At 30.9% G+C, this 20822-nt stretch overlaps 3 protein-coding genes across 7 annotated transcripts; 1 reads left to right on the forward strand and 2 right to left on the reverse strand.

The window, feature by feature from the left end:
- Positions 1 to 253: 253 nt before the first annotated feature.
- LOC100806285 (3-dehydroquinate synthase homolog) lies at positions 254 to 5651 on the forward strand. 5 transcript variants are annotated; one of them, XM_006603797.3, is made up of 10 exons: positions 256 to 889; positions 1756 to 1922; positions 2613 to 2711; positions 2840 to 2908; positions 2979 to 3119; positions 3209 to 3298; positions 3906 to 4073; positions 5122 to 5197; positions 5277 to 5392; positions 5477 to 5651. In XM_006603797.3, exons 1-10 carry the CDS (start codon positions 499 to 501, stop codon positions 5480 to 5482), a joined length of 1323 nt encoding a protein of 440 aa, XP_006603860.1. In that variant the 5' UTR covers positions 256 to 498; the 3' UTR covers positions 5483 to 5651. The 5 variants fall into 5 exon arrangements, 3 of the variants coding, with proteins under 3 accessions (XP_006603861.1, XP_006603860.1, NP_001402026.1); XR_005890013.1 differs by lacking the exon at positions 5477 to 5651 and having other exon boundaries at positions 5051 to 5197; positions 5277 to 5349; NR_183203.1 differs by having other exon boundaries at positions 411 to 889; positions 1812 to 1922; positions 5277 to 5581.
- A 1709-nt stretch (positions 5652 to 7360) lies between these two features.
- Positions 7361 to 10591, reverse strand: LOC100819830 (probable serine/threonine-protein kinase PIX7). Its single transcript, XM_014771522.2, has 5 exons — positions 10256 to 10591; positions 9691 to 9811; positions 8773 to 8912; positions 8555 to 8678; positions 7361 to 7929 (listed from the first exon to the last, which is right to left on the reverse strand). Exons 1-5 carry the CDS (start codon positions 10589 to 10591, stop codon positions 7361 to 7363), a joined length of 1290 nt encoding a protein of 429 aa, XP_014627008.1.
- A 5427-nt stretch (positions 10592 to 16018) lies between these two features.
- LOC100820361 (probable serine/threonine-protein kinase PIX7) lies at positions 16019 to 20063 on the reverse strand. Its single transcript, XM_014771523.3, has 5 exons — positions 19707 to 20063; positions 19099 to 19234; positions 18245 to 18384; positions 18034 to 18157; positions 16019 to 16518 (listed from the first exon to the last, which is right to left on the reverse strand). The coding sequence occupies exons 1-5, from the start codon at positions 20061 to 20063 to the stop codon at positions 16019 to 16021; spliced, it is 1257 nt and encodes a 418-aa protein (XP_014627009.3).
- Between the last annotated feature and the right edge of the window lie 759 nt (positions 20064 to 20822).

The raw sequence follows: 20822 nt of genomic DNA on the forward strand, positions 1-20822 counted from the left end.
CACTAAAGTAAATTTTTGTTAAAGAATAAAATCTTATTAGGATTATCCGGTTCATCCTTTGAAATCATATTACATCCGAGATATAATGAAATAAGATGAATTATGACTATATTTTGTAAGTGCATAATCATTTATAATAAATTCACTATTTTTTTTATTTTCCAATTTATATCCATACATTTTACTTCTCACTACTTGATTGGTCGTTAGAAGTTGATTCAGCTAAAATTCAAGCCCCTTCCTTGGTCTTGGATGTAAACGTGTGGGCAACAAAGTACACTCGCAACCCAATAGGCCACTAGCCAATAACTAGTTTCAGTTTGGGCCAATGTCATGTGACTCAGTCCAAAAAAAAAAAAAGGTCAAGTGACTCAAACAGATGAGGTGCGGTGCAATGCTGTGCTGTGGAGCCACAAGAAAACAGAAAAACATAAAAATTAAAAAATGAGGTGACTGAGGTTGCTTGTTGCTGACACAGTTGCAGAGTAACAACATAAGATGGCAGTGTTGTCTCATGTTTGCAGTTGCATCTCACACTCCACTCTCTTCACTTCAACTGCACCTTCTTCATCTCTATCTGTTTCACCAACCACTTTCCTTCAATTGTCTTCGTTCTCCACCGAGTCAACGTGGAACAACATTCGTAGAACAAACCTTTGTTCCAACGTTAATTCTCTTCGTTATTCTGGGAAGACCCTTTTGCGGCATAGGCATAAATATTACAACCCTTGTTCTTCAATGGCTTCATCGTTGGATGAGAGTGGTAAACGATCCAAGAGAGTTTGGATATGGACCAGCAACAAGCAGGTCATGACTGCAGCAGTAGAGAGAGGATGGAACACTTTCGTTTTCCCATCACACCATCGACAACTTGCTCATGATTGGTCTTGTAAGTTCTTCATTCCCAAGGAAATTCTATTATCCATTTGTGTGTGTGTTTGTGTTTTTTCCGGTTTGAATTTAATTTTGATAGACTGTAATGTAAAATTATTTACAATGTGAATCAATTAGGAATTACTGTGAATTCAAAATACATCTTGCTAACCAGTCCTTAGGACACTGGTTAAGGAATTAAAAAAAGAAATTTTTTAATGCGTAAACCATAGAGAAGTGCAAACAATCATTGGAACACAATTTTACGTATCCCAATAAAAAACTTTCTACTCTTAGTTCCTTATTCACTGCCCTTGCAGCACTGGTTCCTGGTTAGCATTTGCCTAAATATAAAAGTTAGCAATCTGGTCTGAAATCCATGATTGAATGCAAACAAAACAGATAACAAAAGCCTAATCCCACTAGGTGAGGTTGACTATATGAATCATACTATGTTTTTCAACTTGGTTAAAGAGCAAATTTTCAGAGATATTATTCACCATGAGATTCTTCTTGAGTCTTAACAATTCTCTCCAATATCTTTCTAGGTCTCCCTCTCCCCTTTTTCATTGTTAATTATGTTAGGTCATCAACACACAACGTAAAACTTGTCAATATACTGAATATGTACCATGATTGAAGAATTCATTCTAATAAGTTCAATTTGTTAATACATGATAGTGGGAAAATGTTTTGTAGTGACACTGGATCAAAATTAAATCCCTTTAGTGTTCGCCATAAGATAAGATGACTACAATTGTTTTGTAGATAATAGATTTTTTGGTTGAGTAAAATGGAGTTTGTGTTATTGGTGGACTGGATAGTGTACTGCTAGCATGTCTAATTTTATGAATTTGGAATTTTGGTCTTGATGGGGTACAGCCATTGCGGTAATATGCCCTCTTTTTGTTAATGAGGGAGAGGTTTTGGATGGACAGAATAAAAGGGTAGCCACAATTTTTGACGTTTCAACCCCGGAGGAACTAGAGGAACTTAGACCAGAGAATGAGCAGGCAGAGAATATTGTAGTTAATTTACTAGATTGGCAGGTATGTTCGTTGTTGATTGCTATAAGAATTATAATGGAATAGTTTGCACACTTGTTATCCATTGATGATATTTTCTATAGTTTATATACCAATTTGCTTTGCAAGAAGAAAAGATCAATCTTTTTTTCATGGTTAATGTGGAATGAGATGTCAGTCCTATTTAAGCTTATATTGGGAGCCTAGAGATTTTGCATGTTTATGCTCTAGTTCTAGCTCATGGTTTCCTTTTATAAGTTAGATATAGGCTAGGAATAGGGCATCAGTTGTAATCAACAATATGTTGGAAATGTGTTGTATATAACATCAGCCAGTTCAGTACTTCAGTTAGCTATGAAATTGGTATGATTGATTGATCAACCAAAAAATGTGTTTGATTCTTTGATTAATTTTATGGGTATTATTATTCTTATTCTTATGATGATGATGATAACTCCTACCCTTTATATGGATGATATTCTATCTATGTCTGTCAACCATAATATTATGGATGTGATTGAACCAATATAAATTGATTCAAAATATGATTATGTTCTGTGGTGATTCTAAGACCTCCATTTTAACTCTTGATGACTTTGACTGCATCACCTAAAAAATTGTTCTTTTTCTAGCTTGATCTTATCTGACTTCAATTACTGCAACAAAATCTATTGTCCTCATTTTCAATAATTTTCTTTGTCTGCAATTGCTTAGGTAATACCTGCTGAAAATATAATAGCTGCATTTCAAAGAAGCCAAAATACTGTGTTTGCCATCTCTAATAATACATCTGAAGCTCAGGTGTTTCTTGAGGTATATACTAGGAGGAGACTAATGAAGTAAACTTTTCAGAGTTGAAGCTCGTGTGACTGTATATAATTGTACTCTTTTGCTTTCAGCTTTAACTCTCTTCTCACAGTTGCAACCCTTGGATGTTATAGGCACTTGAACATGGTTTAGATGGCATAATTATGAAAGTTGAAGATGTTGAACCTGTTCTCGAGCTAAAGGTATTCTGTACCTAGATGAGACTTCTTCAGTAATGAGACTTGACCTCTTATTTCAGTTGGAAACTTTCAGGAATATTTCGACAGAAGAATGGAAGAAAGCAATCTACTGAGCTTGACCAAAGCCACTGTAACACATATTCAAGCAGCTGGAATGGGTGATCGCGTTTGTGTAGATCTCTGCAGTCTCATGAGACCTGGTGAAGGACTTCTTGTATGTATCTGTTTCCTTTGCAACAGTTAAATTATTTCTTGTCTAATCTAGTGAAGCTGCCATTCTTATTGTCCTATTATTTTCAACAGGTTGGATCTTTTGCCAGAGGATTATTTCTTGTTCACTCGGAATGCTTGGAGTCAAATTACATTGCAAGCAGGCCGTTTCGGGTGAATGCAGTAAGTTGTGCATTCAAGGCTTGAACTTGAGATTAATATATTCATTTCCTTTGATCTTGGATAAAATTACCTCTCTTATCATCAAAATTCATAACAATGGGGCGATAGTGTGAGACCAGCAGTCAAAAACCTGCTTGGGAAAATTTGTGATGATGTGTGTAATTCTCACCATCTGAAGTGGATCAATGTATGTACACTTTTGTATAAAAGTTAATCATTAGTGTCAAGCAATTTAAAGATTGGATAACATTTATAATCATTATAAAATATATTTATTGTTGCTATTGGATGTAAAGAGTTTTTATTAATAGGGAAACTTTGCTTTGCACTAAATCAGGAATGTTGAACATGTTCAAGAGGTAGTGTCAGCACAGATTGTGCCATCAGTACCCTTGTAATCTGATAGCTGAAGTTGTTCTAACCTTGTGTGTCACAAAAAGTAGTTTAATTCAGCCTATTTACTTTCTTGAAGATGAAGATTTGATGTTTTTAATATTTTTATTTCTTTTTGCATTCAAAGTGTTTTGGAATTTCTAGTTTAAAAAGTTAATTATGTTGTCAATAGAAGTTGTATGAATTCTTTTTAACCAATTACTTATCATAACAGGGACCAGTGCATGCCTATGTTGCTGTTCCAGGAGGCAGAACATGCTACCTGTCAGAATTAAAATCAGGAAAAGAAGTGATTATAGTTGATCATCAGGGTCGGCAACGAATTGCAATTGTTGGGCGTGTAAAGATAGAAAGTAGACCACTAATCCTTGTGGAGGCAAAGGTTTGTGTATGCATTATTGGAAAAAATTGTTTGAAAAGTGTTTCTTTATATTTTTTAACTTGATTTCTTTAATGAGTCTGCTGTGGTACATTTCCTCTGGAATATATCACGCTAATCTAAAACATATATTCTTAAGGATGTAGCAGTTGATAATACAAAGTAATATTCTTAAGGGTTGTTTGGAAATTCCTAAAATCTAGATATCGAAGTGGAATGAGTCAGCTTTTAACAACAGTTCCTATGAAAACCAATTTTGAGATAAAACTGATTCTTGAAAAAACCACTTCAAAGTTGGTTTTTTTCCTAGTCCAACTTTTTTTCTTCTTCTCCTTATACTCTTTCTTCCACTTCATTTCCCCCTTGTCCTCTACAACTAGATCTAAGGGTGGTTATTGTATAAGATACACTTTCATCAATAAAAATACCAACAAACTTAATGATTGTACATTAAGATTGAATTTCAAATGTGAAAGCTGCATTGAATGCTGATCAACTTTTTGCAAATGTTTAATTTATATAACCATAATTCTTTTGTATCTTATAGATCTATTGTATGAAATTCAGGAGCTGAAAATATAAGTGCTATAGTGTATGCAATATGCATTTGAACCTGAAGCATAAATAAATTGGTCAGATTTTTACATGGAACTATAAGTAGTTTTCTCCACAAAACTGTCTTCATGGTTATAGAACCTAAATGCAGAGTTTTGGAATGAGGGTGAAGATAAAAGTTCAAAAATTGTTATGCAGGGTTTTGGAAACTTAGATAATGATAATTTATACCAGGATATCTGTTATACATAGTAACTGGTTGAATAGACTACTTATGTCTGCTACTTAGTTTGTTGAATGGGTATTAACCGTGTTGGTCAAATGTTTCCGCTCTGCATCAATATTGTAAAATTATGGTTGAACATTGTATGGCAGTAAAGAACAAAAATTTCGTTGTCCTGTAAGCTACTCATTATATTTTTCAGGTACTTTTATTGCTGTTTGCTGATTACCTATCCAAAAATCATATTTGGTAATAATAATTATGTAATTTCAGATAGAATCAGATAATCAATCTATCAGCATCCTTTTACAGAATGCTGAAACAGTTGCCTTGGTTTGTACACCACAAGGTAATTCAGTCAATTTTTATTTTTATTTTTTCTGGTAGTTTGTTGAGCTTCCTGAAGTGTTGTCTATTGCCCTATTCAGGAAATACACTGTTAAAAACATCCATTCCTGTGACCTCACTAAAAGTTGGAGATGAAATTCTGTTGAGAGTACAAGGAGGTGCTCGGCATACAGGAATAGAGATTCAAGAATTTATAGTTGAGAAATGAACTAGTAATAAATAATGTATTCAAGTTGTAATATTCATTCATTCAATTTGTAAACTTATTTTCTCCTTGCAGCTATGATGGTAGGATAGATTATGATCTGGCCAGAGACATTGAAAAGGGCCAGCTATGTTTTGTTCTACACAATGGCATTGAAGCTGTTGAGGGTTTGCACGGGATACATCTAAACTAAACATGTTGCAGAAATTTTCTCCATAATTTATAGCAACTCCAATTGAACATTTTGTGTCAGCGGTTATGTTATCACTTCTCAGAGTGTGTAAATTTTGATTTACCACTTCCATTGAACATATAATTAATCAGTCTGTATTATAAAACAATAAAAAATAAAGTTGATATTTCATTTAGAAAAATAGTTTACATTAGATCTTAGACCTTATGATGATGGCATAACTGAAAATGAAAATAGCCGAAGTGGCACAGGGAAACTTTCTGTTTTACTGTTTGAGCATCCGTTCCACACTTTCCTAAAAACGAAATGTGATTGAAAATATTTGAAGGATTCACGTACGGAGATTGAATGCTTATACAAACACATCCTAACTGGTTTAAGTTTACCAGTTTTTAACATTGATTTTGCTTTTGTACATGCATTAGGTCTAAATTCTGAAACTCTTGTAATCAATTCAACTTACCAATGATAGTAAATTGAGAAAATTCAGATGGCTTGTAATATTCATAAAAAAGATGACAGTATATAACACAGTAAAGATGTAATTAAAATGTTAACCCTTTTATCATATGTAGCCGGCCACTACATCTTTAGAGGTAAACTTACTGTGTTTTACAACATTTGGTAAAACTGTTATAAGTGGTTAGGTATCTGGTGCTTCCGACCATCAAGCATGTGAATCAACTGACGTGAAATTATTCGAGCTTAATCATAGGGATTGGGTTTGAGTCCCGGATACCTATAGTGGTTTTGTCCGTTTTGAACAACATTGCCTCCCGTGGAGGATACACTTCTGAAATTGCTTCTTCACTTCCTATATTACTTTTGGAATTATTATTCTGAAAACAATTCGGAAAGAAAGTGCAGGAAGCAATTGCCCGAGTTAGACGCCTACATTAAAAGTATAAATTAGACGAGAGTGAGGAGACTATAAAACCTGTGTACACAAAGACATGCATATAATTATATCATGATAGCATGCACCTATGTAAATCTGGGTGGGACACTATGTTAAATAATCGTCTTTATATATAGTCACATTTGTAAGAAAGTATCCATCCTAGATAGAGCTGAGTGTCAACCTTAGCACACTTGTATGCTCTCTCATTCTTATTCTCCTAATTTGCAATTTGGTCCAAAAATAAAGAGGATTGCTAAGAGCTAGATTAAGAAGACAAGTTAGTTGACATAAAAAAAAGAAAAAAGAAGACAAGTTAGAGACTTAGAGTACAACAACACATGGCTCAAAGAAAGGATGTTGTTGGACTATATCAATCTAATAACTCTTAATAGTCTGGCTAACAACATTGTTAGCCTCGTGATTACAAAACGCCAACAACTTTGAATTGAAGCCAATTTTTAAAACTGGACAATTCAGCATGGTGATTCCACCACTAGATTTCAGAAAAAAAATAATAGTTATGTACAGTGGTTCACAAGAAACTGGACAACAACAGGTTGAAATGTAATTTTGGGCAACATATAATAGGAAATTATAAATGCATAACAAGAAAGCTTAGAAAGTATGACAATTTTAAAATTCAGTCTTAAACTTGACTAAACACACACATGCATATCTCATCTCATGCTTGTCTAACACTAGGGTTGTATCAAGGTTTTTAAAAATGGTCGTCTGCGACCGTGATTTGGACTGCAATACCAAGGTTTTTTAACTGTCGCTACAACTGCAACTGAGATCACAACTGTCGCATTTGTCTGTGATATCAACAAACACGATGAAACCACAATGTGACTGTGGTTGGTATTTAAAATCTTGGGTTGGATGAAGAAGATGCAACAGTAGGATTGGATGAAGATCCAACACCAGGATTTGGAAGAGGTAGAGGATAAGCTTGAAAGTGCCTTGGAACGTTTGGTGATTGACCAGTTCTGGGGCCATACTTGTTTGCACCACCATGGTTGGAGGGGCCAACATGCAATCTTTTAAGTGAGCTTGAGGAAATTGAGATTGAGGAAACTGATGAGGTTGTGGGACAAGGATGATCAGAAACCATGTCATTATCATCATGAAAAAGAGGCAAAGACTTCAACTCACGAACCACTTCACTCATAAGGGGTCTTGATTTAGGATTATGGCGAATACAGTGAGTGGCCAACCACATTACTCTACGAGCACTTTTCATTGGATATTGACCTTCAAGTTTAGGATCCATCAGATAGTGGAAATTATCTTTTTCCCTAAGACGAGGGCGCAACCATTCCACCAAGTTTTGCTCCTTCCTTGGCCTTCTTTGATCCATGGCTTTTCTTCCTGTCAGCATTTCAAGTAGAACCACCCCAAAGCTATAGACATCACTCTTGGAAGTAAGGTGTCCTGTGACAACAACATACATCTTTCTAAATAACAACCCCAAAGATTCCAGCCAATGGAGTAGAAACTTGCACCATATATATAAAACATTGAAGCTTAAATCATTGAAATATATTGCTTTCATGTGTAATGCATTATGTATTATGTCTAAGTGATATAATATGATAAGAAGTCATACACAGAAAGAAGAGGAAAATTAAATTCTCTGTTACCTTATAATTAGCAAAGTTTGGAGGTTTTAGTATAATTGGTTTTTGAACTAATAGTTGCATGAGTTTCCATTTAATGAAATCATGTCACTTGTTTTGCTAATTAGTAAGGAAACTTAGGTTTTATGCATTTAATGACCCAAAAGTTAATTGTACATACCAAACCCCCTACATTTATATTGGCACCGTGGCAACTCTCTAATCTAACACTTTATGTAAACAAATTCTCATCTCTTTATCTTAAAGGAGAATATATTAATAGATCCTACTGCATTGACTTCATTTAAGATTTATCATGGTAACAAATTAACTAAACATGGCCCGGACTAGGTATTTCATAAAGCTTGTGATTATATGCTACAAATGAATAGAAACATTTGGTTCAACAAAATGAGATGTTTGAGAGTATATATGCTAACCTGTCATAACATACTCAGGGGCTGCATAGCCTTGTGTTCCCATTACTTCAGTGGAAACATGAGTTTTATCTCCCATTGGAGCATCTTGCGCAAGCCCAAAGTCGGAAAGTTTTGCATTGTAGTCCTAAAATAGAATGATATGATATTATAAGAGGTAGGTAAAGGCGTTTATATGTTGAAAGTTAGCATAGTAAGAAATGGAACATTCAAGTTATTACCTCATCCAATAGGACATTAGATGTCTTGAAATCTCGAAATATTACTGGTCTTGAAGCTTCCTCATGCAAAAATGCAAGGGCATTAGCCGCACCAATTGCAATTTTAATTCTGACAGGCCATGTAAGGTGCTTAGTTGCTGCTGATACATGGCAATATTACTTGTTAATTCAACGATATATGCCTAGCATATGGATATCAATTAATTAGCCTAGTTGTTAAGCTAAATAAATTAGAAACCCATACCAAAAGAAAAAGTTACATGTAACATTATCATAAAGGTAAATTCATATGGGATTGTTCTCATTTTGTTCATTGAACGAGGACAATAAGACAAGGTAATACGAGATTAAATGAAGCACTTGTAATTCAATCCCGTAATTCCATCAGAATCTTTTTGTTGAAAAATATCATTAGAATAACAAAATATCTTCCATATTTAAAGTCAAAGGCTTAGAAATAAATTTACATTTGATTTGAAGAAAAATATGATTTTTTTTTTATCATAGATTGTTAAGAAATCGTCGGTCACTTTTCTTTTTACAATCATGCCCATAATTTGTATACGTTTTGTCCCATGAAGAATTTTCAAGAATATTCAAAGCCTCACAACAAATTTGTCTAAACTAATGTGAATGTCATTTATTGTTTTACCTGCACAATCAAGATGAAAGACTTTCACCATGCACTACTTATAGGCAACAATGACACTGTAATTTTTGTGAGATTGAAACAATGGAGAAATATTACGGCAGGTTTATTTCTAATTAAAAAAATAGTGACATTTGAGTAATTTAAAATAAAAACAAATAAAATTCTTCGAACCATACAAGCACTATAAAAATTTAACTAAATAATGCATTTATTGATATATTCAAATAAAAATTTCTACAAAACAATAAGTTGAATTTAGGACATACTCTTGAACAAATGTTTGTCTAAGCTTCTTTGACACATATACTCATATACTAACAGTCTTTTGTCATCCTCGATGCAATAGCCAACCAACCTAACCAGATTTGGATGATGAAGCTCACTAAGGTAACTAATTCAGCCTGCCACGAATGAAATAGTGAAGAGATTAATATATATATATATATATATATATATATATATATATATATATATATATATATATATATATAATGAGCAATATATACAGTAAGTTATGTAAATTATTATACTTTGTACCAAAATAAAAATGAGCAAAATTGCACCCTTAACACCTTCCCTGGTATATTGAGATTGTGTAAACTACTCTTGCCTTTTTAGCATTTACTATATTTCCCTCTGAGGACACACTTTGTTGTGTCTTTTTGCTAAATAAGGGTGACATTGTAATGTATTTAAAACATTTAAAAGGGATTACTAGAGGAGTTAAAAAGACAATATAATGTGTGCAATCTCAAGAAATCACAAGATTTGTCAATGTAATTTACCTAAAAAATGGTGAAAATGAAATAAATTGTTAGAAGATAAAGAAATATAATCAAGTTTAGAATGGTCACATACAAGCCATTCCTTGTGACCCTGAAATCCATTTGGGTTGAGGGTTTTCACTGCGACTTGAATCCCCGTTCCAGGTCGTGCTGCAAAGTTCCCATGCTCATTGACCCAACCTTTCAACACGTTTCCAAAACCCCCCACACCAAGAAAGTTCTTAGACTCAAAATTCCTAGTTGCCAACTTCAAATCATTAAAGGTGAATCTTCGAAGAAGGGAAGAAACTTCAATTATTTCCTGGTTTAAGTTGGTGGACGAGGATCTTTTTGACCTTTTGGTGGATGAGGATCTTTGAGTAACTCGTTGGTGTCTAACCATATTATTTGTAACATTTTTTCCTGCTGATTTATACGGAAAATATAAGAAAAAAAAACAAATTTAACGAACATAAAATATATATAGAGCAACAAAGAAGATCCTAAATTGCCAATTTTGTAACACATAAATATTTTTGTAATGAAAATTGTTTTAGTTAATTTTACTTCACAAGTAATTCTATTAATAGCATATATGTAGATTTGGTTAATCTTATATTAAGAAAGGAATCAGCCTTTTAATTTGTATTGGTTTCTTGAAAGAACTTTTGAAAAGAAAATATTTTTCAAAATTTAAATTCCCATTTTTTATGCTTCAACTTACTTTTGATGGGTTAATCTGATACATTTTTTTTCTAGTTTTATTTACCTTTTCGCTAAAAAAAATATGCCCTGAAAGATGTAATATATATATATATATATATATATATATATATATATATATATATATATATATATATATAAGAAACATGTCGTGCTTGATATAAAATTCCAAACAAACATAACATGATTGACTAATTAATATAGAATTTATTTAAGGTTGATGGAAATGAGAAAGGGGGAGGAAGAATAAGATAAGAAAGAGAGATATGCAATTAACGGTATGCGGAAATTTTTGTGAACACCCTTTGAAGTCTCTATACTCTATAGAATGGAGAGAGATGATAAATGTAATAATATAAAAAAATAGTATCAAATGGGCATTTATACTGTTGAACGTGGGGTTCAATGACATAAGGAAACATGCATGGGATTTATCACTTTGTGACTTCTATACCAATATATTAATGTATGAATTACACAATTTCATATAAGTGTTGATTAGAAATGTTTTTTAATTGAAACAAGAAACAAGTATGAATTCTAAGAACGGTCAGAAAAGGTAGAATATATATACCTTGAACTTGTTTGTTTTTGTCATTAACGAAGTCTTTTCCTTTAGAATTGAGAAGCTTGCAACATAATAAAATTCTAAATTTCTTCCAAAATCTCTGGCCTTTTTCATAGGTACCTTGAAGAACATCTTTGAATTTTCCCGTGCTCTCCATATTTTTAACTCAGAACCCTAAAGCATTTGGCATATATGCACAAAATTCTTAAATATGAAAATAAATAAGAGAAATGCTATCTAGCAACACTTTGTAGGTGCTTGTGTGAAACAATCTTAATATACTTTAGTGTTTAAATATTGTATATGTGAGTCATTGGTTGTGTACCTTTAATAATAATAATAATAATAAATAATAATAATAATAATAATAAAATAATGATAGGGTGATGAAAACTAATGTTGAAAGATTATTTGTGGGAATCATTATTAAGTGTTTCATCTTGCTGGGTTGGATAGATTATTTAAGTTATAAAGAGTAAAAATAAAAGATGATAATAGTGAGACTGTTTAGAGAGTAAAAACTAAAATTGTAAAGATAACATAATATTTTAAACACAGTATTTGTTATTGGATAAAATTTGTTGAAAATCATGAAATTGTGAGTATCACACCTTATTTAATGTGTCTAAATTATAATTAACCGTAGAGTGTGTTAAAAATAATGTGTTAGAGAAAAGAATGAAAAAGTACGTTAAAGAAACTTAAATCATGTACACACTCGTCAAAACTCCAAATTTTAAAGCAAGTTAAACTAGGAAATTTGATAAATGTTGGCACATGTTCACAATTGTAGAACCAGTGAAACAATAAATTTTTTGAGAAGCAAGAGAGCTTCATCATCATGAAACCATAAACTAAACCATTTCAACAAACCCCACATGGTGAAATCAGGTTTTGCAACATTTTGATAAAAAAGGAATCAAGCATGCACACAAAGATAGAAAATGACACATCGGAGAGTGTTTGTGTTTGTTTACAAAAATTAAAGGAAAGTACTACAGTAAGTGAAAGTTATGGTGATTATTAGAAATGTGTACAGTACAGTTACCACACTCTTATTGACGTCGTGATATGAGACAACCAATAACATGTGACGCTTACTCAAGGAAAATATTCCTATATTTTTATTTATAAGATTCAAATTTAAAATAATATTTATTTTATTTTATAAAAATCAAAATTATAATATTTCTTGAATTAATTATTTTTAGATTAGAAATATTTCTCGTTAAAAAAAGAAAAAATTTATTGAGAAACAATTAAAAGAAAGAGTATTATAATGATAAAGATAATTTTAAAAAAATTATAATTTATTATTATTAACTAAGTTAATCATTTTTTTAATTTTAATAAATTAAGTAATTAGAACTTATATATAAAAATAAAGGGAGTATTAATTTTCAAAAGAGAGAGATTGACTTACATTATGCATGAAAAAAGTAGAAGGCACACTTGAGAAACCAAAAATAATCAATGAATGTTGAGAGACAGAATAGATTAATGCTTTTTTTTAAAAAAGGGAATAGATTAACATTTAAAAATTCATTAAAAAGAACTTAGTAAAACGTTGGTTTTTGAACACCTAAACCTATTAATTAAGGATGGATTTATATTAACAATTTAATAAGTTCTTGATAGTTTAATTTGAGTTTGTATTTAATTTTTATGTGGTCAATTAATTAAATAATATCATAAATATAACATTTTTATATATTATTAAATTTGTGGAGAGAAGATAGTTACATATAGCTCAAGGCAGAAAAAGTCTTACAACTCAGATAACATATAAATGTAGAAAAGTGTCATAATCTGAGTTTAATAAAAATACATTAAGGATGTTTATGGGTAAAGTTGGGTTGAATTTTTTTAAATCCATTATCGGATCCAATCAAATTAGTTTGAATTGAATTAAATTAAATTTATATAATTTTTTCATCAAATTTGGTCTGATCCGATCAACAATGGATTGGTTGGGTCAATGGGTACCCAAAAATTAAAAAATATTTTACAATCTAAAAATTTTCCTTATTAGTTTTAAATGACATTTTGATATAACTTTTGAATTGTTACCGAATGGATGAATTAAACAAATGCTAACTGATAACACATTTAAAAAGATGTAAGACATTGTATATTGAAATTTTAACCGAAAATACCACATGGAAATATGGGTGAGTGCATGCACTACAAGGAAAGGACCAAACAAAGATTGCAATAAAAAATATATGATACAGATAATGAAAATGAAAACGAAGAGGGAGTAAGGACTCACCGAATATTGAAGGAAGAAAGAAATATTTTTGCAAGGAGACTAGAGCAAGAAAAGAAGCGAACTAACGAATCGTAGATGAGAATGAAAAAAGTACTTAGACTTATCTTTGTTGTGTAGTCATAGTATAATGTGATTTAATTCATGTGTGTGATTTTTCTCAATTTTAAATTTTTATAAAATGTATACAAATAATAAATTAAAGTTAAAGAGAAGTTATTTAATAAATTTTATTAAGAAAAAATAATAAAATAATGTAAAAAAGTTTGAGCATTACAAACTAGTTTGAAAAGAATCACCAAAAGAAGAATGGTCAACGCAACAAATATAAAAAGTATTGGAAATATTATAATGCATTAAAGACGGTTGTAAAGTTATTTTAAAATTTATTAGGCTTTTAATCTTGATTCCTCATATTTAAGGCGTGTGTGAGAGATGGCTTTAAATCAGTGGTAGTAGACAATGAGGAATATGCTTATTAGAGAAATGCTAATTAACGATATTCTCTAACATGTTCTACAATTAGTTATTTAAAAATGAGACTTATTTTAAAATTTATTAGGCTTTTAATCTTGATTCCTCATATTTAAGGTGTGTGAGAGATGACTTTAAATTAGTGGTAGTTGACAATGAAGGATATACTTATTAGAGAAATGTTAATTGACGATATTCTTTAACACGTTCTACAATTAATTATTTAAAAATGAGACTTACTAAAATTGCTAATTTCTAAAAATATTTGACTGGTTGTAAAGAGATAATTAGAGAGGCTGATCAATGTCACTAATATTCTTCTACATATTATTATGTTAAACGAGGTTCCAAAAAACATAGAAAGTAATTTACTCAATCAGTGATTTTAAAAAGAGAAAACGTACACCGGTTAAGAGACAACGTCCCTATAAATTAAAAAGAAAAACCTAACAAACTAATCACCTCATTAGTAGTAACTAAATATAGTTTATATAATTTACCAATGATTTTAAAGATTATAAATAAATATAGTCTAGGTTATAATTTAAATACATGTCCCCTTTTTAATAAAATTTAATTTTAATACTTAACATATAATTAATTGGTCAACACTCAACACCCTCCCCATTTCAAAATAAACGCCTACGCATGTAACCATATTTTCTTATATTATTACTCATCTGTGTATTTATATTTTTTATGATAAAATTATAAAGGGACTTGTTATAAATTTGATTTTCTAAAAATAGTACACTATTTAATTAAACATAATAAATATGAAAATGTTAAAAAATGTAAATTCTCCCTTTTGTAATTGTAACTACTTTCAAACTTATTCTTTTGATAAAATTTTGTAGTGACAATAAATTATACTCCAATATGGTCGAAACATTTGTTGTTAGTCTTAAACAATACTTGTTCGCTGAAAATGTATATTTTAATTAAATTAACTTTTATATAATTCTTTTAGTTTTTAACATTACCCAAATTTTGTAGTTTTAATTCTCGTGGGTGAACTTTTGGTTAAATAAAAATACAGAATGAGTAAAATTTAAACAAAAATAGAAAAATAAATTATTTACACGTATAAAATATATTTAAATATTAATTTAATTTATTATGATATATAACAAGAAGGACTTTATAAATTTCTTTTCGTTGAGCAGAAAACCTCTGTAAATTTCTTTGTTTTAAATTATTTATTTGTTATATATTTAATTCAAAAATAGGAAATTAAGAATATATAAGAAAGCTTACAAGACAATATAACATTTAGTCTTAAAAACAACTCAAGACCATGGTACGTATCTACCTCATGGTACGTATCTCCATGACTTGTTCATGGCAAGGCAATATAAAAGAAGAAATGGAACAGGAAGGAAGATATATATGTAAGTTTAATTATGTTTCAAACTAGCCTTAAAAATATAATCCTATTTCCCCCTCTTCATTTTCCTCTGAATGCCTATTATTATGAAATGCAAGAGAAGCTGAACAAGCCTTCAGTGCATGTTTGGAAATTAAAAGTTCCTTTAAAAGGAAATAATTGTTTATTTTTCATAGCTTTTCTAAGACGTCAACAAAAATATTATAAAAACATCTTCATTCTTCCTTTTGCATTTAATTTACAATAAATAATCATTAGATTTGATCTCAAAATTCATACACAACAAGTTAGACCGGAAATCAAACATGCACTATTTCCTCATAATAAACTACATGCACCACCAAACACACACACATGCATCTCATCTCATGGTTGTACAACACTAGGGTTTGATGAAAATCCAACATCCTCAGGATTTAGAGGAGGTAGATCGAGGGGAGGCTTGATAGTGCCTTGGAACATTTGGTGCTTGACCAGTTTTGAGGCCATACTTGTTAGAACCAGCATGGTTGGAAGGACCTACGTGCAGTCTCTGAAGTGAGGTTGAGGGTATTGATGAGGCTAAGGGACCAGGCTGATGAGAAGCCATGTCATCATCATCATCAAAAAGAGGCAAAGACTTCAACTCACGAACCACTTCACTCATAAGGGGTCTTGATTCAGGGTTATGGCGAATACAATGAGTGGCCAACCACATTGCCCTACGAGCACTTCTCATTGGGTATTGACCTTCAAGTCTTGGATCCATCAGATAGCGGAAATCATCTTTCCCCCTAAGACGAGGGCGCAACCATTCCACCAAGTTTTGTTCCTTCCTAGGCATTCTTTCCTCCACGGCTCTTCTTCCTGTTAGCATTTCAAGTAGAACCACCCCAAAGCTATAGACATCACTCTTGGAAGTAAGGTGTCCTGTTACAACAACATACATCATGATCATATATATATAATATATGCAACAATATTCAAGTTTAAGTCATGCATATGTATTGTTTCCATGTCGATCTAATGCACGCATTATGTCATAAGTGATATAATGTGATAAGAAGAGACTATAAAATAGTGGCGGATTCAAGATCCTGACTAAGTGGTTGGGGGAAAATTTAAAAAAATAAAAATTAATAATTATTATCATGCATATATAAAAATAAAGACATAAATATTAAAATCAAGTATAATGAGCTAAAAATGAAATGTCTAACTAAATAAAGCCTAAAAGTATCTAGTGATTTATTAATAAAAAGAAAATTTTGGCAACAGCTAAAAAATTGAAAGCAGCAGGTTCAAATTCTAAAATATGGAGGTAGAAAAAATAACAACAATAAATATATAGTTGTGCTTTTCTAGGAGTCAGGGGATGCAAATGCACCCCTCAAACATACATGGTCTGCCACTGGATAGAAAGAAGAGAAATTCTATGGTGTCGTGACAAATCTTAGGGTTTTGATATCATTGGTTTTTGAACTAATAGTTGTATGAGTTTCTGTATAATGAAGTCATGATGTCATGATATGTTTTTCTTTTTAGTATGGAAACTATAAGAATTTATGCAATTGTTGACACAAACTAATTGTACATACCAAAACTCCTAGATTTACGAGGGTGTGTCGTGGCAACTCTCTAATTATTCTTATACTTTTTGTAAACAAATTCTAATCTCTTTTTAAGAAAGATAAGCAATGTTCTCTTTATCTTGAAGGAAAATATCATATGTTCATAGATCCTATTGCATTGACTTGATTAAGTTTATCATAGAAACAAATTAAACAGGATCTAGGCTAGGTATTTTCATAAAGTCTATGATTGTATGCAACATGAGTAAAGCATTTTGTTGAATAAACATGCTTGTGTTGATGATTTTTATTTTTGCAGCTTAATGGCATCAAGGAGACTTAGCAATATCATCTATGGAGATTGCAAATAGGAAATGAATATCTAACCGAAGGATTTGATTCCGACAATGATTTTGACTTTCCTTCAAACTAATGCATCCTTTCCAGAATAATTTAACCTAATTAAATTTTCTATCTACCTTTTTTTTATTTTATAAATATGAAGAGTCTTGCTAGCAATGCATACCCCAAGTTAAATAGATTGTAGATGTCAGAAATGGAAAAACAATTGAGTAAAGTTTCAGTACTTCTATAGTAAACTATTCTCTTGCCAATTATCACTTTAATTGGATAATTTTCTCTCATTTTTATTTTAAAAAAAAATTAAAATTGAGTGAAGTAGTAACCACGTGTCAGGTGCCATGATTTTAATAAAAGGAGTGCATATACATGAAGGACTGAATTTTTTCATAGAATTTGAAGAATGGAACAACAAAAGTAATATTTATGGTATTTACTGGAGTAGAGGCTATTAAGACTCAAGGTCATAGCATTTTGATAATAAAATGAGATGTTTGAGAGTATATATACTAACCTGTCAACATATACTCAGGGGCTACATACCCTTTTGTTCCCATCACTTTTGTTGATACATGGCTTTTATCTCCCACTGGAGCATCTTTTGCAAGCCCAAAATCGGAAAGTTTTGCGTTGTAGTTCTGAAACAGAATGGTATTAAGATGTCAATGAAGGTATATATATGTTGAAAATTATCATAGTAAGAAATGCAATGTTCAAGCTATTACCTCATCCAATAAGATATTAGATGTCTTGAAGTCTCGAAATATTACTCGCCTCGAAGCTTCCTCATGCAAAAATGCAAGGCCATTAGCAGCATCAATTGCAATTTTCATTCTGATTGGCCACGTAAGATGCATACTTCTTGCTGATACATGACATTAATTATTACTTGTTAATTCAATGGTATAACTAAATAAATTAAATTTTACACAAAACAAATTAAAAGTACAAGTAACATTATCATAAAAAGGTGAATTTAATTAGATAGAATTGTTCTTATTTCACTCAATGAATGAGGACAATAAAATAACGTAATACTACTGAAACTAATTCCTCCAATTGCATTAGAACCTATATATTGATAAATATCTTTAGAATAACAAAGCATCTTCCATCTTAAAAGCCCAAGGCTCAGATATAATTTTACATTTGGTTTGTAGAAAATTATGATTTTGTTATCTTAGATTGTTCAAAAATCTTCCATCAATTTTCATTTTTATAATCATGCGCGTAATTTGTATACCTTATGTCACATTAAGGAAGTGAAAGCTTCACACCAAATTTACCTAAACAGTATCAAGACCAAAGACTTTCACCAATCCATGCTTTACTTACCAGCAGCAAAGACATTGTAATTTTTGTTTGATTAAAAAATGAAGAAAAATAATTGCCTATTATAAGTAAATATGTTTTTATTTTATTTTTAATTGTAAATAATTTTTTTTATTAAAACAATAAAGTGACATGTGAGTAGTAAAAGAAATTCAAATAAGACAAACACTATTAAAACAATAACAGACATAATGCATTAATCGGAACAAAAATTTCTACAAAACAATAAGTTGAAATTAGGAAATACTCTTGAATAGATGCTTCTCTAAGCTTTGTCGACACATAAACTGATATACCAATAGCCTTTTGTCATCCTCAATGCAAAAGCCTACCAATCTAACCAAATTTGGATGATGAAGTTCACCTAGATAACTAATTTCAGCCTGTCATACATGAAACAATGAAGAGATTCAATTTTTTTAATCTAACAATATATATATATATATATATATATATATATATATATATATATATATATATATATATATATATATATATATATATATATATATATGTATCACTTTGTTCCAAACTAAAAATTAACAAATTACAATGACACCTCTTATTTCTTGAGATTGCAGACATTACTCTTGCCTTTTAAGTATTTACAGGAACCTTTACAGTAACCTCCTTAGAGGATTCACATCGTAATTTTTTTTTCAGAAATAGGGACGTTAATGTAATGTATTTAAAACAATAAAAAGGGGTTAGTTGAGGGGTTCAAAGACAGGATATCATGTGCAATCTCAAGAAATCACAAGAGATGTCAATGTGATTTTCTTAATAAAAATGGTGCAAATTAAATAAATAGCTAACATATAAAGAAATATAGCCAGGGTTAGTATGGTCACATACAAGCCATTCCTTATGACCCTGTAATCCATTTAGGTTGAGAGTCTTCACTGCAATTGGAATCCCTATTCCAGGCTTTGTTGCATAGTTCTCATCTTGATCGACCCAACCTTTGAACACTGATCCAAACCCCCCTTCACCAAGTAAATTGTCATATTTAAAGTTACTCGTTGCCAACTTAAGGTCATTAAAGGAGAACCTTCGAAGAAGGGAAGAAGCTGCAATTAATTCCTGGTTGGGAGTATATGATCTTCCACGACTTCTTAATCTTATGGTGGATGAGGATCTTGGAGTAACCGGTTGTTGTCTAACATTATCTTTTATAACTTCCCTTCCTGATGATTTAAAGGGAATAAACATATCAAAGCAAATTTAGTGAGTAACATAAAATGTACATGAGTTACAAATATCAATTACTTAAGTCTAATTTTCCCTCATCCCCTATAAGATCCAAGAATATCCACAAATATTGCACTTTTTGCAACATATATACACGATTTTCAATTTTATTTCACAAGTAATTCCATTAATAGAAGCATATGGTATCTACGTAGATTTTGGTTCAACTTATTCAACTTATTTTAAAATAGAAACTGATCTTTTATGTTATTTTTTGGAATTAAATTTTAAAAGAAAAACAAATCCTAATTATTTTCATACTTCAACTTTTCATTTTCTTCCTTTTGTGGTAACATATTTTGTTACATTTTTTACTTTTATTTATCTTCTCTCTAAAGAAATATAGGCCATGAAGGATGTAAAATAAATGTGTTTTTTTTACAACAGAACAAAATAAACATATAGGATTGACATAAAATCCCAAATATTATTCCCATGATTGACTAATTAATATAGATTTTGATCTAAGGTAGTGGAAATGAGAAAGGAGGATCAAGAATAAGACCAGAAGGAAGGAGAGGCAAATGTAAAGGAATATGGAGAAAAAAAATTGTGGACACCCTTTGGAGTGTTTACACATAGAGATTGACCAAAAAAAAACAAAAGGAAAGAGAAATATTAAATGTCATAAATAATTTAATGAAATCAATAAGAAGATAGACATATAAAAAATTAATGTCAAAGTAGGTGTTGTACTATTGAATATGTGGGGTTAAATTC

Source organism: Glycine max, chromosome 19 (assembly GCF_000004515.6).
Source record: "Glycine max cultivar Williams 82 chromosome 19, Glycine_max_v4.0, whole genome shotgun sequence".
In the NCBI taxonomy this organism is placed as follows: domain Eukaryota; kingdom Viridiplantae; phylum Streptophyta; class Magnoliopsida; order Fabales; family Fabaceae; genus Glycine; species Glycine max.